The sequence below is a fragment of the Furipterus horrens genome, unplaced genomic scaffold (assembly GCF_987537825.1).
Source record: "Furipterus horrens unplaced genomic scaffold, mFurHor1.1.pri manual_scaffold_2, whole genome shotgun sequence".
Lineage (NCBI taxonomy): Eukaryota > Metazoa > Chordata > Mammalia > Chiroptera > Furipteridae > Furipterus > Furipterus horrens.
The window spans coordinates 143,145,720-143,158,109 of NW_028327172.1; the positions used below are offsets into that span (position 1 = coordinate 143,145,720).

The window sequence follows — 12,390 nt, forward strand, 5'->3', positions numbered from 1 at the left end:
TAGGAAATATGAGCATCCCAAGCCCTAAATTGTGGGACCAGGAGCACGGAGTCCGGGAAAGAGGCTGCAGGACCACAGCTGGTCATTTATAAGAAGGGATCCTGCCCTGTCAGTCAGCACTGACTCACTGCCCAAGCACAGGTTCAGTGAAGGTCACGTTGAGTGTGGCATTTTTATGCGACGAGAGAGAGAGAGAGAGAGAGAGAGAGAGAGAGAGAGAGAGAGAGAGAGAGAGAGAGAGAGAGAGAGAGAGATAGAGATTGATTCCTAAATGAATGTGACCTTCAACAATCCTCTAATTTTCTTCTAACAGTTGAGATGTTAAATTCTCAAATGTTAGTAAAGGATGCAAAAACAGATTAACTTGACTATGAATATTTACAAGTCATTGCATTTGATTAAAACTAAAGGTGACGAGATTTCAGCATTAGGGGCTCAATAAAGCATAAGATAAATGATCATCTTAATACAGATGTGGCGGTAGCATGAAGAGAAAATGACAGAAGATAAAACAGCAGATGGGCGGGCTCCCCACAACTGCCTTTGACCTGGGGTTAAAAGCTGAGGGATTCTGATGCTGTGATTGAAGCTAGCTGACTTCTCCTCCTCTTTCTCTGCCTTTCCTTTTTCTCTTAGAGATATTATCATCTCACTAGAGTAAAAACTTTTAGAGACTAGAATGATGTGTTCCTAGTATTCTCTACTCATTTTATAAACAAACTGCTTAACAGTTTTGTTCATAACAGCTGTTATTCTTTGCATTCAAAGGAGGAAAAACAGTATGTTCTGATCTTAACGTGTCTGGCAAATTTCCTTAATGTCATGAATAGTCAACTAATACATCACCTTAAAAATTTTCTAAACAATCTTGGTATAAATTCCCTTTCATAATGCCAATTAAAATAATCTATCAATAAAAGACATTACTACATGTCGTTATTAATAAAACATGTAAAAATGCTGTGAGCTAACTGCCACCAAGATGACAATGTCACATGACAGTTCTGAAATGGCATAATGACAAATGTTACAAAACCAGTGTACTACTTTGGGAAATTAATCTACTTACTATTTATATGTCTCAGAACGGATATATTCAAAAACATGAGACACGCCAAGCTGGAACTGATCAGCAATCGGGGTAACCCAAGGATTATTCTCTGCTTTGAATACCTGCTTCTGACCAGTCAGATCCAAGTTTCCTGAAAAGATGGAGAAGAAAAAAGGTGAAGGTTTTTTCATCCAACACAGATCAGTAACCACAACATAATCCTAAGTACTGTTTGGTTCATTTGATTTGAATTTCTTAAAATGTCTTACCCCAAGTCAGCACTGGTGCACAAGCAATTAATACTGTAGTCCAAAAAAATGAAGAACAAAGGAAAGAAGGAAGGAGAGAGATAGGAGGGAAAGAGGTAGGAAGAAAGTAAACCTGGAAGGAATTCTTAACAAAGATAGTATATGCTTTATTTTTCCTAGGTATTTGTTTAGGAGACTAAAATGACCCCATCCAAAACAGACAGAAGTGCTATTAGAACCTCCTGAAATTCTATCTTAACAACATGAATCACTGCTTCTCTGATCTGATCTAGATCCATCTGATCAACACCACCTTTTATCATCAGCCAAAGAACAATATAAATGAAGAGATAAAAATATTGCCCAAATATAATTATTATTGCATTACTTTGGTACCATAAGAACACCTCAGATTCAGCACCCAATGGATCTCCTTCACATAGTTATAACAGAAACTCATGTTTGTCTAGTCCTCTCAGTTTATAAATTATCTATTCAAAGCATTTCCTCATTTGATCCTCCAGCAGTCCTAGAGGTCAGTTATTAACATCTTTACAGATGATTAAATAGAAATGTGGGGAAATTAAGTAAAAAAATTAGAAAATGTCAGTGGGGATGTGAACCTAAGGCTTCTGACTCCAAATCTCATAGTCTTTCTCTAATGTCTGGTGAAGCTATCAGGTTACATATCAGCCTAGATCAACCATGGATGAGTTAATGAAGGTAGCATAAAAAGCCATTAAGTTGTCACCCATTTGTTGATGATCAGTTAACTCTTTTTTTGTTTGTTTCTTTGGTATATTCAAACATGGTGAAAGCAGTGTGTGAAAGAGCTTCCTATAATTTGCTTGCTTACAAAAGGGACCAGGACAGAGGAGCTAAGCAGTAGAGAGATAAATGTTTTACTTGACACAGACTCACCAAAGGCCTTTCCCTAAAGTCCTACAGAAGTTCTTTTTAGACTTCTGACCCACAGTCCAAGGCTTTTTTATACACACTCAGCAATTGTTCTTCCCAGGTCACAGCCAAAGTAATATATTGTCCTATTCTGAGGTTCTACTGCTAATTTTGTCATAACTGATAGATAACTCCGGATAATGAAAACATTCTGGGATTCAAGTATACCATGAAGCACAAAATTGCCTAGCTGATGTGACCTTTAGAAATAAAAACAAATGAATATTTTTACTAGGATGATGATATATTTCTTCTTAAAACAAAAGAATTGATACTTTGAATCCATCTTCTTTTTGTTATATGAACTTGTAACTATTCAGAAAAATGGAGAAAGACCAATAAAAAAGTGAGTATAATTTCATAAAATACTTTTAAAGAATACAGATATTACCAAATATCAAGATGGAATAATTTATCATGATCTTTTCAAAGTTACTTAGAATTTGTTGGTGTTAAGTTCTAAAGTAAGCAGATATATTTGTCTCGAAGATTATCAATAATATCAATTTCTTCATCTTAATGGTTAACATCATTAGTCAGATATTAAATCACTTGAGAAATTAATGGGCTTTGTTTTCTAAACCACAGATCAGAAAGCTGCTCAAGGCAAGTGAAAATCCAAGAGTTGCACTTAGTCTGCTTAGCTGGGTGTCTTACCTGTGTGTGACCTTGCCAGCACTGGGCTGCCTTCTGTCTATTTTGTTTCTGTCTTTACTTGGGGAGGGTTTTTATAGCTTTACAACAATGAAACTGTTCTGTTTAAGTTCCTCTCTAGTCCTTATTTCCTTTTAGGATCTCATTTGTTATGTTCTATGTCCTCTCTTCCATATTGTTCATTCTCTTATTACTTTTATTTTTCCCATTTCTACTTTTCCTAAAAATAAACATAATAGAAATTTCTGGAAAAGTCTTCCAATTAGAAAAGAGTATTTCTAAAGTGTCCTGTTTTAAATACACAGTGTATATGTTGCCCACTCTTTTCAAGAAGCATGGCCGTTGAGAGAAGGGCCCATACACCAGTGACCGTAACTGTGCTGCAGCAATCCACTCGTAAACTGTGGGGGAAGCACTAGAGGTGAGCACATCTCCTAAAACATTCAACTAATTAACAACTTATGCTTACATATTACCACCGTTCTGTCTCTAAACCCTGCCCACTGACACCTGCATGGAATCAACTATGAAAAAATTACTAAGGCCTTTGGGAAAATATATGTAATTCAAAGTGAATAAGAAAAAAAAAAAGCCATGAAAAGCATAAATTGCATAAAGAAACGAACCAATTCCTAACCAAAGAGGATTTCCCTTTTAGTGGCTCCTTGTGCCTAAATATTTTTCCTCCTCATTCCCCAAAGTTAGTCATCCTAATGAGAAATACAGTCTGAATTTCTAATGGGTAGGACTTGATATGTGGAACATGCAGCCAGGACTCCCCATCATTCATACATCACCATGAATTAACTCAGATGACTGAGATGGATTGTTTTCCTCTTAACATCTAGTTCAGATGGGGATCAAGGGAATATGATTTCTTTTACTCCGGGGAAGAAGACAGGAAAGAGGAGGAAGCACAGAGCATTTCTCACCTTGCTATATATTCAGGGCCCTGGGTCAGTGTGTGAGCAACACGGGCCACGAAAAGGCTCTAGGAAGGACCCCACAGACAAGACTCAGCTAGTTAAAATCTGTCCAGGGATAACTTCTATGGGACAGTGAGAGAAAGAAGACTCTTCTTTCCCAGACTGCATCATCTGCTCCCTTCCAGTCAGGCCCAATAATTCAAAGTACAGATATGTTATGAGCAATGCAGGTTATAATAATCCTTGAACTTAAGGTACAGGTGCATATTTCTATGGAAAGGAAGAGCCTACATTTTACTACCAACTACCTACATACCCATTTTGGAATGTACATGGCCTCTTGTTAACTTATTAACAGTCTCTTACTAAGTCTGCAGCCTTTTGAGTAATAGTCTTCTGGAATGATGTACTAAATTCTATTCTCCCTGATGGCAACACATGGAAGACAGACTGAAGGGAATAATGCCAAGAAAGGTCAGCCATGTTCTCTGGGCCCCTTTGTCTGAAGCCTCTAACCCCCGGAGATCTGTCAATCCTTAGCAATGTCTCTATTAAAGTGCTGTCAACGGAGACATAAGAGGCGTAGGGGATTGCTAATGATGCCTGCTAACTGGGGCAGTTGGGAAATGCTGGATGCAAGCCGGACATACTCCCTTTGGGGAAAAGGAGTCTTACAGTGATGTCTGAAAAGTCGGGAGACACAGAAAGGCCCACAGGTTCTTCGTGAGCATTTTCACTGAAATCACTTCAAACTCATCTGTACATTCTGGCTCTTTATTTCAGTCTCAAACATTGCTACACAATCACATTCACAGGAGCTTCATACAGCTACCAGAAATAGGGAGCCTAATAGAAAAGAATGATTCAGATTCACTAGGGGAAGAAAAGAACCCAAAACAATAGCTTTGTCGTTGACACCATGTTTTCTTTTTAACAAAGAACCAGGAAAACCGTGTTTAATGTCCACAGCAAACCTTAAAGCAGGCGACTATTACAGATGACTGAGATGGAACCCGCGCAAGCCAAACCAAGCTCTGCCTCTTCAGAGTTATCACCGGGCTTGGCGTAATAGGGCATGCTTATTTTGTTTTTTAACTTAATGTCACTGGTGGAGAACACAATACCTGCTTCTGTGCAGCCGTAATCCTCCCAGCCAGCTATTTGTCTCTGGCTTGCCTACCTCACTCGGCTCCAGCCTGGAATGCAGCCATTTCAGAAGAGGGTTAATATAATTAGAGTAAAGCTAGGCCATTATACCGTGTGAAAAGATGACACCCTTCTCATATTGGCCTAACAACAAGTTACCTTTGCCCAGCAAAAGCTCATCTGTCAGCTACCGGAGGTAGGTTCCCTTTCAAGTAATAACATGCAGGAAGCCTCTCACCCACTGTCAGTCGGGCTGCAATCGCCAAACGGCTGCACGCTTCAGCGCGTCTAGTTAGGAGCCCTCACCCATCTCCTTTATTAGAGCCCGAGCGGCACTCCGGCGCTGTTCTAACAAGGATCAGGCAGCAGGATTAAGCACTGTGACAAAGAGGATCTAATAAGCTAGAAAGTGGTGCATCTACAGACATGCTGGCTGGCTCCCAGACAGAGATTCCCTATGCACACTCTTCAGTGGGATGGCCCAGGACACAGGGGAAGCCAGCCTGCACCGTGATTAGCAATGACCCTCTGACCGATGCTGCTATGAAAATCATATATCACTCAGTGGCTTATTCTGCAATTGCAAATTGGATTTTCCATTTTATCACCTGAAAAGGACCATATATGCTTCATATACAGTAAACTTTGCCATGTGAACACATTTTATAAACACTAAATCATGGAAAACAATAATTCTCCTTGAGAGTTATAAATGTGACCGAATGCAGCAGGCAATTGCAGCCCCATTAATAAGCGTGCTTATTTTCACATATGGAAATTGGTTATTTTCATAATTACATAGTTAAGAATTCTAAGTATTCAACATCCTGAAACATATGGCCAGTAACATTATTGATAACATTTTAAGCAATTGAGGGGGTCTGGGCAAATTTTTCACATCATCGAAGCAGGAGTTCCTCCCTTCCTAATTCCAAAATGCCACAAAGCACTTTTTAAATTAATGCACTCTGAAAGCCAGGCTCTCTCACTCATAAAAATCTAAGGCCACAGTCTAAGAAGGTAAAATCCACAAACACTGGCTGACTAGGTATTCTATCATTAGATTACTAGCTTTGCCCAAACCCGGGTAATTACTCACCCTGGAAGGGTTTAGACAGGGCATTATGACAGCTGAATGATCACCTCCGCTCTGCAGTGAGTCCACATACAGAAGCTAACCACAGATGACTCCAGCACAAAATAAAGCTACATTTGCGGCTGCTCCAGATATAAAGAGATATTCTACACATAAGTCTCTATAATTCTTATTACTAGGTAATAGGCAACTAATTATAGAAGTGTAAGATTATAGATAATAGCTTACGATGGAAGGTTCCCACTTTTTCATTTCTTTAGCAACATATTTCATGGAGTAGAAAATGACCGTAAGGCTTACAAAATGATGTGTATACTATAATAGTAAATGTTTGCAATAACAGAACATTGAAAGCAACCAGAATGTTCAACATGTGAGAAGCTGAATAATATATGCTACAGCCTTACAATAAAATGTTATTCAGTAACTAAAATAAATGATATAAATTTATTTGCCTATACAGACTCTGAAAGAGATCTACACTTTAATTAAAAAGAAAAACTAAGGTTTTTCTTAGTATAGCAAACTATACTAAGTTAGCTATAATTTAATTTTTGGAAAAAAAATACAGAAGAAAGGAATCTCATGTAAAAAAAGTGAAAGAAAAAGAAGAGGACACATATCTAATTGTAAATACTCATTTCTTCAAAGAGGGGAAATTAAGGTGGGACAGAGATTTGAACAGCAGAATGAGGGGTGAACTATTTATTTTCTCTTTTGAAAATCCCATGTGATTACAAGTATGGATTATTTTTTTAATTAAAAAAGAATAAAGTGAATTGAAAAGAAAGTATCAAAAGCAAATTCCAAATACATGGCATACACTAATTAGTTACAAAGGAGTGCATGTTATTTCAAATGACATGACCCTACTGCAGTGAAAAGCATGCTTTGCAGCTGATGGTCTATGAAGCCCTAACCAGGCTGATAAGCTGGATCTGCGGCTGCTTCTGTCTGTGCAGCATCAGTGCAATCACAGTGAGCTGGGACGTCTCATGACACCTCTCAAATTTATTCTGTGGGGAATTCAAGGCCACACTGTCATTCTGGCATCACATTTTTTAAACAGGCATTTTGTTCACTTAACAATTACAATGCATCGTTGCTTTATAAAACATACTTAAGTGAACTGTTACTCTTCTGATTTAGGCAGGGAAAGTACAAGTTAAATAAAAAAAGATTTTAAAAAACTACTCTGCCAAAAGGCTCCAACAAAAATGGCATCCGACTTACGTGTATGATGGCATGAACAGGTCCAGAAACCCATTTATCAATGAAGAAAAATAGCATTTTACATAGTTTCTCTGTGATGCTCTTCTTGGTTACTTGGTATCTGTGTTCCAGGGTAAGATGGAATAGAAGTTCTCAATCAGTCCCCAAGGGATCTGGTCAAGGACCTGGTTCCTGATCCCAAGTACACTCATGGGCTTTGTGACTAAGAGACTTTGGGTAAATCTCTGTGCTGTTTCTGAGCTTCAGTTTCCTCATCTACCAAAGTCAGGATAAGAGTAACAACTCACAGGATTGTGAACAGGAGCCAAAAACTGTACACACTGATTCTGTGAACTGGCAATGACTACATAAATATATACTACTCTTTATATTACTCATTATTATTTGAAGTGAAATCTGCAAAGGAGAGAAAATACATAATCGAAACCAAGTTGCCTAAAATAGGGTTTGCTCAGGAAACCAATAACCTCCTGACACTGTATGAACAATAATTTGCATGGTGGCACTCTTCTGAGAAAAGGGCCCCCATTAATAAGCTTCTCAAAGGTCCATGATCAAAAGTAGAATTAAGATAAAATCTACGTACACTAATTTCATTTCCTAGAAGACTGAAAGGTTTATGAACAGCAGGAGCCTAGACAATCCTCCCGAAGTTGGTACTCAGGGTATACCTCCTTACTCTGACCCCCATTCCACTCAAGTTCCCTTGTTCATAGGGACTAAGTTCAGGATGTCCTTCTGACCACCAGGGATGCTGGAAATGTCAGCACCAAGGGAGTCCTGTTGTCCTGGAGACCCCAGGGAGAAGTCACTGGTGAATGCAACACAAGCTAAAATAAATATGTGGTCAAAGAATAAATGTCAGTAATTAGAATTTTTTTAGGATCAATAAAGGTATCACAAACCAGCCTTCATCATAGCTGTTGAAGTTCAACATATACAGGTACACCTCATTATATTGTGCTTCACAGATGCTGCATTTTTTACAAACTGAAAGCAAAAAGATTATGACTCATTGTATGGCAACACTAGCTTTACTGTAATGGTCTGGTACAAAATCCACAACCTCTCTGAGGTATACCTGTATAGGATGGTCCCCTTATGATGATAAAACATTTTTTTCTGCTAGTGTAGCATTTACTGAACATTTTTTCTCAGACCCCTTCAACAACTTGCGCCCTAGCAATATGTAATATTAGTAATAGTGTTACTTAACTGACTTGTGATACTACAGACAGAAACAATTTGTTGTTCTCTCCCTAGAAGGCCCTCCAGTCCTTAGTTAATCTCTAAAGCCCGAGGCACATGAGCTATCACATCCAGGTTGTCTAGTTATTCCTGTTCCATAGCACATCTTCTTCATAAGAGCTTCAACACCTTTTCAACAAAGTTGTAGAGTCTTTGTAAGATGAGGGGCAGGCAGTATTGGAAGAGTAAACTTTAGAAATTAACAACCCTAACATCATTTATAATTAAGAGACAGCTTCTACTGTTTAGGTTTGTGACTACAAAAGTGTAGGCCAATACAAAGACTAGAAATCATTTAAGATTCAGAACATGTTCCTATCAAATTGACATATATTCAAAAGGACTGTAACCCCTGATTGGCCAGGGTTCCAGGAATGGACACTTTGTCTACACTGCTGGTTAGAATACAAATTGGCACCTCTTTTCTTAAAGGTGATTTGGCAATATATATTAAAAGCTATAAAAATATTCATACCACTTGAGTCAGTAATTCCACCATAGTAATACATTCATGCTAACGAAATAATCATAAATAGTCACAACAATTTATTAATATAAATTTTCAACTCATTGTTGCTTATGTTTCTTTTGAACATCTGGAAACAGTTCAAATATCTAAGGGACTGGTGAATAAATTATGAGACATTCATAGGATGGTACATTATATAGCCATATGATTAAAATTGTTTGCACATAAAATTTAATGACACAGGGTAATGATCATGACATAATATTGAGTTGAAGAGTAGGCTATAAGACTCATATAGTATGATATTTTAAAAAATAAGTATACACATATATGACTAGAGAAAGGACTAGAAGGAAATATAATCATAATTTTAACTAGTTATTTCTGGATGGCAGGGTCATGAAAGCTATCCTTTTCTGTGTTTTCCAGATTTTCTAAAGCAGTGGTTCTCTTGAGCGTGCATCAAATTTTTCTGGGTGCTTTGCTAAAACACCCAGTTTTCAATTTAGTAGTACTTGGGTGAGGCTAAAGAGTTTTATATTTCTAACAGGTTATTAGGGGATGACAATGTTTCTGGTCCAGCAACGACACTTAGCAAAGTCACCATTTATTTATAACAATAATCTTGGTAATCATTCTACCATGTATATGCATACTGAACCACCCCACTGTACACTTTAAATATATACAATCTTATTGGGCAATTATTCCTCAATAAAGTTAAAAATATTTGAAAAATCAAAATTTTATACATTAAAAGTTATTTAGAGTACGGAAAAAGAAATCTGAATTTTTTATACTATTAGCAGTTCTATTAAAGGTATCAAAAATAAACCCACAAACTAACGAGTGCTTGCCATTATCATCATCATAATTGCTATTATTTGTTGAACACATATTACGTATGGATGTCACTTCAGGAGCTTTGCATACATTATTTCAAGAAGCCACAACAATCTTGCATGGGAAGTATTACTATTAACTCATTTAAAAAAAAGAAAAAACAACTAATTATCAGGGACATTAAGGCCCACATGCAACGTCACATAAACAGTAAAAGGCAGAGCTAGGATTCAAAGGACAATTTGGCTCATCCAAAGCCTGGGTCTTTCTAGTACATGACACTGACACATTTTCTCCTAGTACAAAAAGGTATTGTGATATTGTTGGAATACTCAATAATGTCACATGTCTTAAGGAATACTATGGGAGCGTAACTCCCTCCCACGCACCCCCAATTCTATCATCCAATTCTATCAACCATTTTCTTAGGGCTGAAAGCCTTGTTGCTTCCAGAATTTTCTTTTTAAATTAAAATACCCTGGCAGAAAAGCGGGTTAGGGTGATAGTATCTTCATTAACATGACAAGAGTGAATATTTTTAACAGGGTGGATTAATATAGACATTCACTTCCCTATTCAAAAGTCAAACACCACCAAGGAATTTTTTGTTTAAATTAAAACTAAATTTAAAACTATATAAATTATTTTTATACAGTTTTCAAAAGGAATAGAATATCAAATAATTATATATTGAACATGACATTATTTTTAAAAAAACAAAACATCATTAACTCAAAATTGTTTAGGAAAATCACTACATAATTATAAGATTTGAAATTACCCAGAGCAAATTTTGATCAGAGGAAAAGGCAGAATAGGTTTGAGTTGGGTAGGGCCTCAGAGAAAGCAGCCCTCAGGGGAAGGTTAAGGGCAGTGTGTGCCAAGCCTGGGTGTGACAGCTGAGGGCGGGGTGGTATATTTTAATTTGTATTTTTAAAAATGGAAACTTCTATACTATTGCAAAGAAATGGCCATGAGTCACATTTCAAACTGCCTGTGGCTGATTACAAGCACTTTTGAGAGGCCTCACATGTTACTGACAGTTTCCAAATACTGTTTTCTAGGGAAGCTATAAATGGGAGGCAATGGGATTATGGCCCACTCACTCCCATCTCCTGTCATCTCCCTCCACACCATGATATCAGCACCACACAATGGCACTGGTTAGAAGTGTACAACCAAGCAGATCTGAGACTCCTCCCTTTGCTCCCAAATCTATACTTTGAGATGCCACATGCACTAATACAGGACAAATACAGGGCAAATACAAGTAACCTCCTGTTTTTTGGACATTCACTGTATACCACTTTGCTTTTAGAAAAGACCTACATTGGGTCGGGCGAAAAAAAAAAAAAAAAGAAAAGAAAAGACCTACATTGGTACCTGTTTTCACTGACTGAAATCTGAAGAGGATTTTCACTTTTATAAAAAGGCTGAAAAGTGAAAACAGCATTCGGTGTTTGATTTGCATGAGCCTTCTAGAGGCAGAATGTGAGCCCAGGAGCAAGAGTGGCCCAGCCAAGCTCCTTCCTTGGGAACCACACTCAGCATCTCAGCAATAGACACCACAGCTTTGAACAATGCTTGTGAGCACCTGTGCTTTATTTCTATTGATTTTGTGCATCCATTAGTAAGATGGGTCCTAATGTATCAGAAAAGCCCAAAAGATCTCATAAGTATATTTAATTTAGCATAAAACTGGATATAATTAAGAGGATATGGTTTGTTATTTTGGGGGTCTGAGAACACTCAGAAAAATTTCCATATAAATTAATGGTAATTGCTTCTTTGCTTTAGGCCATTTAGGTTTACAAAAGTTTTCATAAGCATGTTCTACTTCCATTTAATGGGAAAAACCTCTATGCTAATCAGGACATTCCTTAAAATGAATTGAACCATACTCCACATGTATGTACAACTCAAGAGCCCACTCAGGGAAATATGGAAAGTGTGAGAAGTTAGTGCTGATGAAGTCTTAAACATATCCAGATTTTTATCAAATTTTAATTTCCAAACTACTTAATTAAAAAAAAAAAAAAGGAAATGACTTCTGAGATAACTTCATAGGAAGTAAAATGCCAAATACAGACTGATTCAATCTGTCTGAATATGAGTACATAAATTTAATAATAATTATCTCAATAACCTTCCCAAATGACAACAACTTACCTTTTTCAATACCTATCCTCCTAAAAAAGTGCCAATTTTCCAACCAGTTGGAATAATACTGAAGTTTAAATTCTGCAGTGCATTACTAGGCACTTGCTCATATGGAAGTATGAAATAAAATTAACTTTATTTTTTATTTATATACAAATACCCTTGAATCCAATTTTATTAAAGGGTAAGTAAGGGATCAACCTACTACATAGAACCTAAACTTAAGTTATATGTAGAAATGGCTTGTTTCAGCTTTGCTTCTCACTCTAGAGCTTATATTTTTATTACTTTGGTGCCATGTGTTATGCTCTCTGAAGAGGCTGTAGATGGTAAAGTACGGATATTATGTCACATGAAAT

The 12,390-nt window shown here is 37.1% G+C and overlaps 1 protein-coding gene across 2 annotated transcripts in view; it reads right to left on the bottom strand.

Annotated features, from left to right (window-relative positions):
• RSU1 (Ras suppressor protein 1) overlaps positions 1–12,390 on the bottom strand; it is a 202,520-nt gene that overhangs the window by 98,941 nt on the left and 91,189 nt on the right. For both annotated transcript variants that reach the window (XM_090268019.1, XM_090268018.1), the window contains exon 8: positions 1,070–1,202. In XM_090268019.1, coding sequence (XP_090124145.1) covers positions 1,070–1,202 — 133 coding nt within the window. The remainder of the gene's footprint in view (positions 1–1,069; positions 1,203–12,390) is intronic.